A 13379-nucleotide genomic window follows, 5' to 3' on the forward strand; every position below is an offset into this window, starting at 1 on the left:
ACGGTCAAGTAATTTACACATATTTCACTGAAGAACTAGTTCCTAGGAAACGTAGCACCTGCGTACACATCAACAACGGTAAGAAAAGGCAACATTTTTTAAACACCTAAAATATTCCAATATTATATTTCGAATGACCCAACACCTATTTCTCAAAACATTACCATTAACTTTTTGCCCATTATTACAACAAATAAATATGGTTGGGAATTTATATCTTGCTTGCATTTTTATTGTTTTACAATTGTTATTCAAGTATCGGGGCCAGTTGTGCAAAGGGTCTATGACTTTTGCTTCTTTCTGTGCTTTATGATATCATTAACTTGTGGGAACAACGAAACCCGTTAATAACATTTTATACATTCTCTTTATGATAATGAACAGCGGGGAAGTCACTAAGTGAAAATGGAGACAGACCCTTAACAGCTTTCATTGAACATGATTGTTTTCTTTTCATTGCGGCAGGTAAAATTTCTGATTTTAAAGACAGCCAAGAGTACAAATGTCCAGTGTATAAAACAAGTGAGCGGCGAGGAACTCTTTCTACCACAGGCCACTCAACCAACTATGTGATGCCAGTTATGCTACCTACTGACAAGCCACAGAATCACTGGATCAAGCGAGGTGTCGCACTACTCTGCCAACTGGACGACTAAAGCTCATGTGAAATATATTTTAGTGCCTCGGCTGTTTGACGATCGGTCTTGATGATGTTGGACAGACAAAACCAGTTTTTGTAGTACAGTTTTAGTTTTAATTTCCAAGAGTTTGCGTTAAAACATTCGGTGTGTATGATACAAATAAGTTCATCTCAAACTTACAACAGAAGTAAAAAAAGGGTAGTATAAAACGCTCTTATATTTTAATGATGATTTCATGCACATGTACACATGCAGATTACTGAACAACGTTGTAAATATTATCTTTATACATGCGTGAATAAAGCTATTTGGTGTGAAGTTGGCTTACAGCACAGACCTGAGGCAGAGCGCAGTGAATTTTCTCTCTTCGAGGGCTAATACAGGACGAACCTTCACCCCGTGCCTAGAAACAAACTATAACAGTTGTATCCGAAATAAGTGAATAATTAATAACTTTAGAAAAAAATCAATTTATTGACAGTGCTAATTTAAAAACAGCGCGCATATCTTGAACATCCCCTTAATACTTGGCAAAATGGTATACCTCGAGAGCGTAGACTACGAGTAGTCCCTCTTCCTCTTAGTCCGTCGGTGCGTGAGGCGAAAGAAGACTGCTCCAGGATTTCGCGCGGCCATTTTTTTCTCGCGGTTTTTGAGGGTTTTTTTTGTAAAAAAAATACGTCTTAGTCGGCGTGTCGGGTATGTTACGGGTCAATGGGTGAGTGAGTGAGAGATTTATGTATGTCACACCAATCAGATTGGATCTACTATAAACAGCCAATCAAATTTCTTGTTGTGAAGGTAAATAGTATGTGAGGAGATTTGATCCTGATACAGTTCAGAACGGCCATATTTTTTCTTCTATAAAAGAGGAGGAACTATTCATGTATTGGGCTTATTTCGACAACTTCTGAGGCGAGGATTTTGTGGGCGGGTTTGATAAACATTTGCAGTTGGATAATCAGTCAAAGAAACATAGTGTTTGGCATATAACTACGAGCATTCAATGAAGGGTGAGCTTTTCCCATTAGATAAGGTTTTCAATTAAATGAGTCTTAGCCGCTCTGCTACTAGGTTTAAGATTTGAATGATAAGAACAATTGTATTTTAGGGGAGCGGAATGCACTACTGGGAATTTGATGAGGTTGCGACCAGGTTCAAATCGTTTGCACGTTGTATTGAAACCTAAATATTGATGCAGAGTTCGTAGTAAGTGTTCCGGGCGTGAAGTCAATGTCAGCATCCACTGACAAGTTTCACTGTGAAAAGCGAAGAGACTACAATTAATTTGGTCAACAGAACAAAAAGATATTATTCTCTGACGATTTTACAATTATAATGGTTCTTGTTTACCACTGGAATGGGAAGATACGTTTGAAATGAAACTAAATCTTTTCTCTTCAATGTTATCAGGGTTTTCGCTTGTTCCCATTAATAGCCAGCACGAATTGCAGTAGGAGAAAAAGGAAATTGTTTTCGTTCATGATAACTTTAATGAGGTATATGAAGTCTTGGACGTTTTATTGTATTAAACACAAGGACTTTGGTAATTGAAAAATAAAGACTGACATGTATGTTGCCGGTTTGTGATTTTTAGTCCGGTTTGGAGCGGAGTGTGACATACCTTGGGTTGCGTTAGAGTGCATAATGTTCAGTGTAATGGTGGCTAGTTATGAACGAGATGAGTCTTGAGTTTTGAAGCAGTTCATGAGTTAGCAGCATGCAAATGGCACAAGATATTTTTATTGTTAGTTACAAAGGGTAACTTGATACGTTTGTTTTTCACAAGGAGTAAATTCAATTAGAGCTAACAAATCGTCACCACTTGTTCCCACGAGATATTTGCTATTTTTAGTTACAAATGGTAACTTGACACTTTTGTTTTTCACAAGGGAGTAAATTCAATTAGAGCTGACGAGTCGTCACCACTTGTTCCCATGAAATGTTTGAACAAACAAAACAAGATATTGCTATTTTTAGTTACAAATGGTAACTTAACACTTGTTTTGAGTTATTTTTTTCGTAAAAAAAATACCTCTTAGTCAAATGTTCAAATCAAATCAAATCAAATCGGCGCGTCGGGTATGTTATGGACGGGTCAATGGATGAGTGAGTGAGTGAGAGATGTGTGTATGTCACACCAATCAGATTGGACCTACTATAAACAGCCAATCAAATTTCTTGTTGCAAAGGTAAATGGTGTGTGAGAAGATTTGATCCCGACACAATTTAGAACGGCCATATTTATTCTTCTATAAAAGAGGAGGAATTATTCATATGTTGGGCTTACTTCGACATTTTCTGTGGGTTAGGCTGAGGATTTTAGTTACGAACGAGATGAGCCTTGAGGTTTGAAACAGTTCGTGAGTTCGTAGTATGAAAATGCAACGAGATATTTTTATTTTTAGTTACAAAGGTGACTTGCTACTTTTGTTTTTCACAAGGAGTACATTCAATTAGAGGTCACGAATCGTCGCTTCTAGTTCTTAGGACATGTTTTAGAGGAGACGAGACTATTTAGATTTGAAACAGTTCTAACGTTTACAATAGTAAGTGCAACTGACGATTGTTTTGTTCTTGTGGCGAGCAAGTATAACGAGATATTTTTATTTTTTTAGTTACAAAGGGTAATTTGAAACTCTTGTTTTTCACAAGGGAGTAAATTCAATTAGAGCTGACGAATCGTCACCGCTTGTTCCCACAAGATGTTTGCCATCTTTAGTTACAAATGGGAACTTAACATTTTTGTTTTTTATATGGGAGTAAATTCAATTAGAGCTGACAAGTTATCGGCTATTGAGAAAGTGAATTAATCAACATGATACGAGCGTGGGACAAAGAAAAATTCTGAGTCCCCGACAGGAATCGAACCCATGACCTCCCCATGACACCGGGCGGGCGCTCTATCCACTGAGCTACGAGAACTCATGGAGAGCAAGGCCATTTAACTGAGTTTATATATGACAGGTGTCCTGCATACTGCTAGGATCAACACTATCGAAGTCATCGTGAGTAGTGATAAGTTAATAAAGATGGTGAATTTTAAGCTCGGTAATGAAATGTGAAAGTGAATTAATCACTTTCTTTTTCTTTGTCCCACGCTCGTGTCATGTTGATTAATTCACTTTCACATTTCATTACCGAGCTTAAAATTCACCATCTTTTTTAACTTATCGGCTATTGTTCCCAGGATATTAAACAAAAAAAAGCCTTCATTTCTGGACGGTTTTTACGTCTCTGCAGTAGCAGTTTATTTTTATTAGATGTGCATTTTATGGCATTCTTTTCAGTCCGATATTTTTAAAGGTAAAAAGTATCAAAACTGCTCAAATGTTCTTTGAAGACTGCGTGGCACCAAGTTAAAGTGCAATTTAATTAAATCAGACTTTCAATGTGTCTGAGAGGTTTTTTCTCTTTCTTTAAATTTTCAGTGAAGTAGTGTTGTTGTGTTGTGTTGTGTAAAAAGGGTAAACTTGCGACTCATATAAAATGCGAAATGGTCTCTTAACTTGAGTATATTTGAGCAAAAATTCCTCTTGGGGGTTGGAAGGGCTATGTGATCGGTGAGTGAGAGAGTTATGCATGTGCACGTGTCACACCAATCACAGTGTGGGTGTTATCAAAGAAAGAATCCAAGAAAAAAAATAAGATGGTATCTACATTAATCTGGAGACGTGTCAGATTACTGTAGTTTGTTCAGTCAAACATCTTATGGCTTACTATTTAGCTATCTTACCATTACCGATGTAACATTGTATGTACATCATAAATTCCCAGTTTCTTTCTTGCTGTAAACCGCAACCAAAATAACTTGGGGAACTAACCAAATCATTACTGTAAACAGCTCCATGAATGCTGTTATCTCCGAGACTTCACACATACGCAAAAAATAACTCTTGCACGCCTTGCGTTCCTTTGTTTTTTCCGTCACGCTCGAAGGACTAAGCAAAAGAGGGACTACTCGTAGTCTAGAGAGAGCGTTGCATATCTATTTTATACCATGCCATAGAAAATACAGTGGTAACATAATCAATGCGACACACGCGCGGCGTCAAAGCACAAGTAAATTCCAAGCACTTTTTCCGTGTTAAGGGTTGAGAGAATTCAAGACAAAAAATGGGGAAGAGTGATTGACACAGTTTTCCATTCTAATAGCGGAGCTCCGGCGCCCGGAGGGCCGCCAAGCGGAGCCCCATACTCATATAGGAAAGAAAAGAAAACCCATGAGTTGATTTTCTCATGGTTATCATGGCTAGCGGTATTGCTCGTGGGCGCGTACGCACAACGACGACGGCGACGGCGGAGTTGCCCAACATGGCGGCCATACTCCAAATAATAGGTTGACAGAGACATGTAGCCTTGGTTTACCGTGTACTTCCTTGATATTGGACATCCATGTTGTGATCAATTGACACATGTCAAAGCAAGGTATCCGCTGACCATTATCACGTGACCATATCGCGGGCTCAAGTTTAAAGCTCCTTGAGGCCACCTGTTTTTTTTAAGTTTACCGCTGACCAAGTGCTGGTTATCGATTGGATCGTGGGCTCATATTGGCTTAGCTTGTTGGAAACAGGGCAGGATTGTTCAGAAGCCGGTTTACGCTAACCCAGAATTAAAAGTTAATCGAATTATAACTTTTTCTTCTATACAAATGTTTTTTGCTGTTTTGTTTTGTGTATATGGTAATTATTAAAACTCAAAACAGAAGGCTAAACAATATACAGAAACCTCACTGCGAAGTTACAAAACTTAAATCAAAATTCTACCTTTTTCTGGGTTAGCTTAATCGGGCTTTGAACAACCCGGCCCAGGAGCTACGCTTTTAGGCTGGCCTAAATCTATATATTATCTGCGTCATATCTGCTTTGTCATAAATGAATTCTTCTAAGGCTGTGGGACACGCAATGTTATTTACACCACGGGTTAATCGCGGCACTAAAAATAATGCTGACAACAAATTAAGCAGGCTCGTTTCTCAAAATGGCGGACCACACCGGTGGAGACGGAGTAGTCGGTAGTAGCAGCAATTTGCAGACTATTAATTCGGGTGACAGTGAACTCGATGAAAAGATTGCAGAATGGCTGCGTTTAGACAAGGTAACATGTTCTTTTCCTAACACAAAATATGCATCCCCTTTGTGTTATTGCAGAAAATATTCCTCTCACACATGTGACCGGGTATCCGACCACTTCAGTTCGCTAGAGAATTAAAATCTGCCAAAACTTGTCTAGAGACAATATTTTTACCTTGTAATATGACGGAAAAGGTCTATGTGCTAAGCTTCTTATTTGCTATACAATTTCATTTTCGCAAAGCTCTAGTTTATTTGCCTGGTATCCGTGAACCCCAGCATCGGACACGCTGAAAGTTTGAGTGTATTATGAACGTAATTTTGTGTAGCCAGCCAATGCAGCCAATGCATAAGCTCCTTTTACACGTCGAGAGTAGTTTGGCTTCGATTCTGGAAAATATATCAGCTTAGCTTGGAATCGAGCACCATAACACAAAGCAGCACGTTTACTATGAGAATTCAACATCCTTCCGGTTTCTGTCATCGATGCAAATGCAATCATGCGAAAAGGTCCGGGAAAAAATAATTTGCTAGTATTGTTATGTAAAGGGAGAGTCTCTGTTTGAGCCAAGTGGACCATCACACATTGCCTTCTCTGATCTCTCTGGTTTTGACAGCATGAGGTGACTAGAAGGAGTATTCCTACTCCCATCTGGATCCCTAGTCCATCACTGGTTACCCCCAGCATGAAATTTGCAGGTACCCATTTATACACTTAGATGGAGAGAGGTGCTGTGAGAGTTCAGTGGCCTGTCCAAGAACACAGGGCAAAGAGCTTGAAACCAGACTGCTCAATCTGGAGTCCAGCATGACCCATGCAGTGTTGTCAGTGTTTTGTTTTAGAGAGGATTGTCATACATTTTAATCATTAATTTGTTAATGAAGTGAAATCTTAGTGAAGGTGTCTGACCCCATTTATGGGAGAATAGCTACAAAAAAGGAGCTTCTTTGCAATCAACTGGACATTCTCTTAGTACTTTTCCTTTCCTTCTTGTTTCCAACATCTTGGTTTCCCACTGACCAGTTGGACACCTCTTTTCAAGCTAAAATGGCTTTTTCCAATGGCATTGTTGCAATGCCTTTGTACGTTGATTGTTATTATCTGTTATTAGTCCGGTTAGCGTCATTAAAAACTGAACTTTTGTCACTTCTGAGTAAAGATTTTCCAACGATCATAGGTGATCATGTTGGGTGGTCGCTTACTGGAAACAGAAAACAAAAGAATGTCAAACTTCTGGCCTAAAAATTGGTCGCTATCGCTTAAGAAATTTGAGTGGTGGTTGCTTACGAGAGAGCTCTTGGAACAGTGTTTGACTTAGAAACAAAACGGTTATTTACAAAGTGGTCAATTATAGCAGGTGGTCGCTTACGAGAAGTGGTTGCTATGAGAGAGCTGACTGTAGTTTTGTTCAAGTTAATGAACTTATTGGGCTGACAACATGGTAAGGTAAAGTCTGTATATAAGCAAAGTGACCCATCAGGTTGGAGCTTATCCCGGTTTCTGTAGCATGAGACGACTAGCCAGAACATTTCTACTCCCCCCCTGGATGGGATGCTAGTCCATTGCAGGGTTACCCCCAACATTGAATTTGCCAGTACCCATTTCTACACCCGGGTGGAGAGAGACACTGTGACAGTGAGAATAAAGTGCCTTGCCCAAGAACACAACCCAGTGTCCTTAGCCAGGGCTTAAACCCAGATCGCTTGATCTGGGATCAAACACACCAACCATGAGGCCACCATGCCTCCACAGGCTGACAACATGGAGCAAGTAAATTTAGCTTGTGGCTTTCTCTGATTACTATGGAAATCAGCTTTTAAATCCACTAATGAAAGTGATATGTACAAACTTTCTTTGTCAGCACCCGACCAGCATTGCAGAAGTACTGAAATTAATAAACAAGATGAAGTTTGATGAACTGAGACAAATGATGATGTCACCATTATCTTTTGGCACTGCAGGTAATAGAAACACCTTATTTGATGGTTTAACATATATTATTATACATTGAACTGACTATCTCTTTTCTGATTGGCCGAAATCGTACGGTGAATATTCGAAATCAGCACCTGTGACATCATCTAGCTGCAAATTATACAATAGTCATGTCAAGGACACTCAAAGTCACGGGTAATCATGTCATGTATGACCGTGCTGCATGATTTCTGAGGGTAATCATGTCAAGTTCGCATGCTTTGTGTTGCTTGTCGTCAGTGAAAAAGCAAAAACATGACTTCCATTTTTTTTTGTGTTCAGTGTATAATAAAACAATTATTAGATTTAGTTTTTGTGATATCCAGGCCCCAGTTGTTAAACATGAGGTTAGCGGTTATTCCGCAATTGAATTTCTTTTCCTGGTATAACTAATTGGGGGATAAAATGGTGTTCTTGAAGACAGGTTTAATCTTCAATTAACTATCCTTCAATTGAATTCAGATTAAGCCGGTAAAACTGGTCTGTGGTGGGAGAAAATGGTGTAGCACTAGGGGAGGGAAGGGATAATTGACGGCTCCTACAATGTTGTTGATTAAGAGGAAAAAGAAAGCCCAATTTTTATATCTCAACTACATTTGCTTTCTATAAGAACCAATAAAAATCCTTAATAAATCAAAATTATAGTTGTGATAAAAAAATCTGTGCAAGATAAACTATGGGCGAAGCTCAGTGAATCATGCATCACATAGAAAATCATTGAGCTCTTGAAAACGCTTACCAGTCTAACTTTTAGCCTTACTTCTTTGTAATTTAAAAATTTAGAATAGCCTCTATTCGGATGGGCTGATAAAGTAAGCTTGGCTAGGGGAAAGTTCTAGAAAAGAAGAAAGCCATAAACTAAGAAAAGAAGCAAAAGCAGAGGTTGATTATCTTAATTCTGCCGAATGAGATAAACAACGTTTTGAAGAACAAGCAAGGTCGACAGTAAACAAAACTTTAACAATATTTTGTCTATAATACTCGCATTTATCAAGCCAAAAATCCTTTAATTCCACCACTGATCTTTCCTTTTACATTACAGCAGTTAGTAAGTGGAAATGTTGAAATTTCTAGTGATTTCTTGCTTCGCCCTCGTTGTGTAAAACATGCGGATCACTGAACCGTGGTCCGTCTGTGTTGTGAAAAACTGCTTGACTACTTTTTCATCTGATTAGTGAGTTAATCCACCTCACTAGGTGTGTTAAATTTTAACCCTTAGTTAAATCCTTGGATAGTGCTAATCGCGCTTTGAGGAACAGAATTTAATCGAAAGATAAATTTCTTGCGTGGATTAGGACAATATATTTAATCGTGGGTTAGCGCTAATCGGCTTTCGAACAACTGGGGCCAGAATAATCAAGGTCTCAGTAAGGGTTACCAGCCTCAGCCTTTGGCTTCAGCTGATAACCCCTACCTCGACCTTGATTATTCTGGATATCACAAAATCCTCATCCAATAATTGTATAATACATGCAGCTATTTTGATAGTTGCATAGTATTTTCTTAGCCCTGAAGGGGCAAGGAAAAATACAAGCAACGAGAAAAGTGTCCACTTGCATTATATCTCAGTGGCATTTGATAGTAACATGTATATAAACATTTGGTACAAAAACATTCTTGGATATTTATGTCTGTGGACATAATCTGTTCAGAGAACAGTTTTCTGAGAGTGAAGCTTGGGGAAAACTGCAAGCTTCGAGGAACAGCTAATGTCCAAGGACAAATGAAAGGCTGCGGGCAAGAACTTCCCCTGGATTTTTCGGCCATTTTTGAAAGTGCTCAAAAATAGCTGAATTTTGGCATGTGGGCTTCGTTTCACCTGAGAAACATTGCTCTGAAGTTTTTTTTGCTGGGGTGCTCTTCATTCTTGAGAAATAACGCACATGTATGCAAAAAAGGCACACAGGTTGGAAAAACTGAGTGGTTTATTGCATATGCAAAATCTTGAAAACGAAGCAAACTTTAGCGCGAAAATTACGGGACATTGCTTAACATACCTGAACAAAACTGCACGCGAAGCCGAGTCCTTCAAATAAGCGAAGCCGGGCCTTTGTTATGATAAACCGAGCTGATCCTTTGTAGCTTTATGTCACACACCGCCATAACTTTGAAATTCAAAATGCGCTGCTGCCTCTTATGCCTGATGAGGACAACAACTTCAGTGGCTCTTCAGTTTTGGATTTAAGAATTTGATGACTTCACATGAAAAGGCTCTATAAATAGGGCTGACAGATTAACAAATTAACCCTTCTGTGCAACGTACGTGTCTCTATACATCTGCATGTCTGCTGATCCCAGAAGTTCAAAACACTACAAATCATGCCGATATGAAATGAAATCAACGCAACCAGGATCACAGGCCTATGTTACAATCAATCGCTATTTGTTGGCCATTATTAACCGCGCAGCCATGGGCCGAGCGCGGTTCATGGTTTACCCATGGTTTATTCTTTTATTTTGTTTTTTTAGTTTTGTCGGTGACCAGACCCAAACTTCTACTCGGCCAAATTTTGAATGACGCAACCTGTGATGTTTACTTGCCAAAAGCTGTTGAAACATTAAGGACAATGTTACAGATATTGTTTTCTTTACTTTGGGTGAAATAAATTTTCTTTTGGTTTGATCGAAGCGTTGGATTCGAAGGGAAATAATAAATACGCTAAAAAAAAGGCATTACGTCAGCCATGGAATGCACCGACATTGCAGCTTTCACTTTCGCTACGTGACAAATAAAATCATATTTACTTTGCAAGTTTATTTCTGCAGAAGCGACGGTCATTAAATTATTTACAATTTTTCGAGTATTTCTTGTGGTTTTAGGCGAATGAAGTAAATTCTTTGGCTGTGTCATCGCAGCGAGTTTGGTGATCAGAAGGAAAATTAAATATTCACAAGCCAAGCAAAGAACATGTCAGCACATGCAAGGATTACGTCATTGGTAGGGAAATAACCACCATACTAAAGATAGCCGTGGATAACAGAAGTCTTAAATTATGTGACTCATGTGACTACTTTTCAAGCCGTTTACTCGTGGAAAACACCAATGAAATTTAATCATGACTTTTAAGAAAGAAAGCAATTGTCAATAGTGTTGTTATCATAATGTTCATATCGTTCATATCGTTCATGCCTATACATATCCCGAAGAAAGTTCCAGATTAAGACCATTACGTCATCAGAGATTTCACAACGGCTATGACTGACGGTGCAATAATAGATTTTGTGTTGATCAAGTGATGTGATGTCTACAGTAACAAAAGAATCATCAAGGACTGCTTTGGAATGTGCACTGCGTTGTGACTGTAGTGGTAAGCAAACAGTTAAATTTTAAAAGCGTGGTCATAAGATCTAACAGATCTTCTTGTTTTGTTTAAATGAAAATGGAAAAACAATCCAATTACCAGCTCGAGAAACATCCACAGAACGTGATCACAATGCATGCTGGGAAGGGTCTTTACACCTCATGCGCAGGAAAACATGGCAGTGGATACAAGACAAATTTTATAGGTCTAAAAGCAGTTCTCGCTTTCCAAACTTTGACGCTAGCAACGCTTGGCAAATGGGCCACAACTTACATGTACGAGAGGGTATTTTTCTTGGGCAAGAACTGCTCTTGGACTTTGCTGCCTGGCTCGATCTGACTTCGAATGCCGATAACACAATTATGTTATATCAGCTGCCTTCAAAGTTTCAGAACACATTTTGATTCTTTAAAATGTGCTGATGACTTATGGGTTTATCAAGGCTTTATGATGCCTCTCAACCACCAGGCAGGCATACAAGGTACTTTAAAACAGTGCTTAAGATATTACAGTGCAGCTCAGATATATGCGAACTACGCATACCCGTATCATATGAGCATATTTTGCGTATACGCGTATGTTGATACACGCACATATACGCGTATATACACGCACATATGCGCGTATATACGTGCGTATACGTCTCTTTGTTATGCATTTCCACAAGTTTCCTTATGTGAAGCAGTGTTTGTCAAACAAAGGACATTACATTTCTGGGTATGAAAAAGGCTTCAAAGCGAAATTTGCATGTTGTTAAAACGTCCTGCCAAAATTCACCAACACCAAATTCACCAACAAACTACCGTTTATTAACACTTGCTTGATCTTAAGCTACCAAAGATGGGAAGAAAATTGAAACAGTCGCTTGAACTCCCTATTTTAACACGTGAACTTAATGTTTTTACAAGTAAAGATCTGTGTTTCGGCACGTGTCGGCAAGTCGTTTGCGAAATGTTTGTCTGAATTAAGCGTTCTGAAGATCCTCGTCGAAAAAATGATATCTCCGGTTATATTTGACACATATCATTCATTCAAATGGTAAAATAATCTTTCCTTGATGAAAAAATTGTTTATTAAAGTTTCTACGGTGCGCCGCTCACGTTTAGTTATTTTTTCTTCAAGGAAAAGTTTTGTGTTTCGGCACGCGTCGGCAAGTCGTTTGGAAAGTGTTTATTGTCTGAACCATTCTGAAGATCTTCGTTAAAAAACCGGCATCTCCGGTTTTATTTGACACAAATCGTTCATTCAAACAGTAAAATACTTTTTCTTTAGCTAAACAATTGTTTATCAAAGTTTCTATGGCACACTGCTCACGTTTAGTTATTTTTTTCTTCAAGGAAAAGTTCTGTGTTTAGGCATGCGTCGGCAAGTCGCTTGTGAGATGGTTATCGTTTGAAGCATTCCAAAGACCTTGCCGAAAAAATTATTTCTCCAGTTATATTTGACACAAATCGTTCATTCAAACGGTAAAATGCTCTTTCTTTAGGCAAATAATTGTTTATCAAAATTTCACTGGCGCGTCGTTCACGTTTAGTTTTTTTTTTTCTTCGAGGAAAAGTTCTGTGTTTCGGCATGCATCGGCAAGTCGCTTGCGAGAATGTTTATTGTTTGAAGCGTTCTGAAGACCTTGTCGAGAAAATGATATCTCCGATTATATCTGACACAAACCATTGCGCCGCTCACATTTTGTTATTTTTAATTAATTATTTTTCTTCAAGGAAAAGTTCTGTGTTTCGGCACACATTTCCAAGTCGCGCGCTAGTGCTTGGACCGTGTTTACTTTGTGTTTGCTCCATGAAGATGGGATTGTTGAAGCCTGTAGGTTCTATTTGACAAAAAAAGCGGTCAATTTTTGATTTAACGGCAAAATACTCTCTCTTTTAATTATATTCAGTCAGTTAATTTTCTGTCAAGTGCCCAATTGCAAAATGTTAGTTTCAGCCAACATTTTGCTAATAAGTCTAGTCTGAAGGCATACGCGCATATACTGTATATGTGTATTCAAAATAAAGAAAACTCTTTCTCACTCTGTGGCAAGCTGTCAAGCCATTGAAAACAACAATGACCTGTTAAGAAAAGAAAAAGCAATACGTTAGCTCATACATACTAATCAGGCATAGGCATATATACTGTATACGCGTATATGCATATATGCATACACGTATGTGCGTATATGCATACGCGTATGTGCATATCTGCATACGCGTATACGTGTATTGGGCTGACATGAATAACACGTATATTTTGGTTCGGATATATCTGAGCTGCACTGTAGTTGACAGAGCTCTAATGTGGTACATCTCTTTTTTGTTTGATGGTATTTTGTTTGATGCTCGATCGATTCACGTGTTGTGTTCACATCACAATAACTGATGTAAACAATCTG

General features: G+C 38.6%; 2 protein-coding genes across 5 annotated transcripts in view; both read left to right on the plus strand.

Annotated features, from left to right (window-relative positions):
- Positions 1–959, plus strand: part of LOC110062396 (dynein axonemal heavy chain 12-like) — a 110828-nt gene extending 109869 nt beyond the window's left edge. For both annotated transcript variants that reach the window (XM_020769278.2, XM_089273247.1), the window contains exon 92: positions 466–959. In XM_020769278.2, coding sequence (XP_020624937.2) covers positions 466–656 — 191 coding nt within the window. In that variant the 3' untranslated portion in view covers positions 657–959. The remainder of the gene's footprint in view (positions 1–465) is intronic.
- Positions 960–5611: 4652 nt separating this feature from the next.
- Positions 5612–13379, plus strand: part of LOC110062393 (phosphopentomutase-like) — a 100062-nt gene continuing 92294 nt past the window's right edge. Inside the window, exons 1-2 of one of the 3 annotated variants that reach the window (XM_089272978.1) lie at positions 5612–5741; positions 7579–7678. In XM_089272978.1, the coding sequence (XP_089129104.1) occupies positions 5625–5741; positions 7579–7678 (217 nt within the window). In that variant the 5' untranslated portion in view covers positions 5612–5624. Of the gene's footprint in view, positions 5742–7578; positions 7679–11140; positions 11475–13379 lie in introns of those variants that run through there. The other 2 variants (XM_089272980.1, XM_089272979.1) reach the window with 2 other exon arrangements.

The sequence above is a fragment of the Orbicella faveolata genome, unplaced genomic scaffold, assembly GCF_042242905.1.
Source record: "Orbicella faveolata isolate gen_17 unplaced genomic scaffold, um_ofav_v1 contig_35, whole genome shotgun sequence".
Classification (NCBI taxonomy): Eukaryota; Metazoa; Cnidaria; class Anthozoa; order Scleractinia; family Merulinidae; genus Orbicella; species Orbicella faveolata.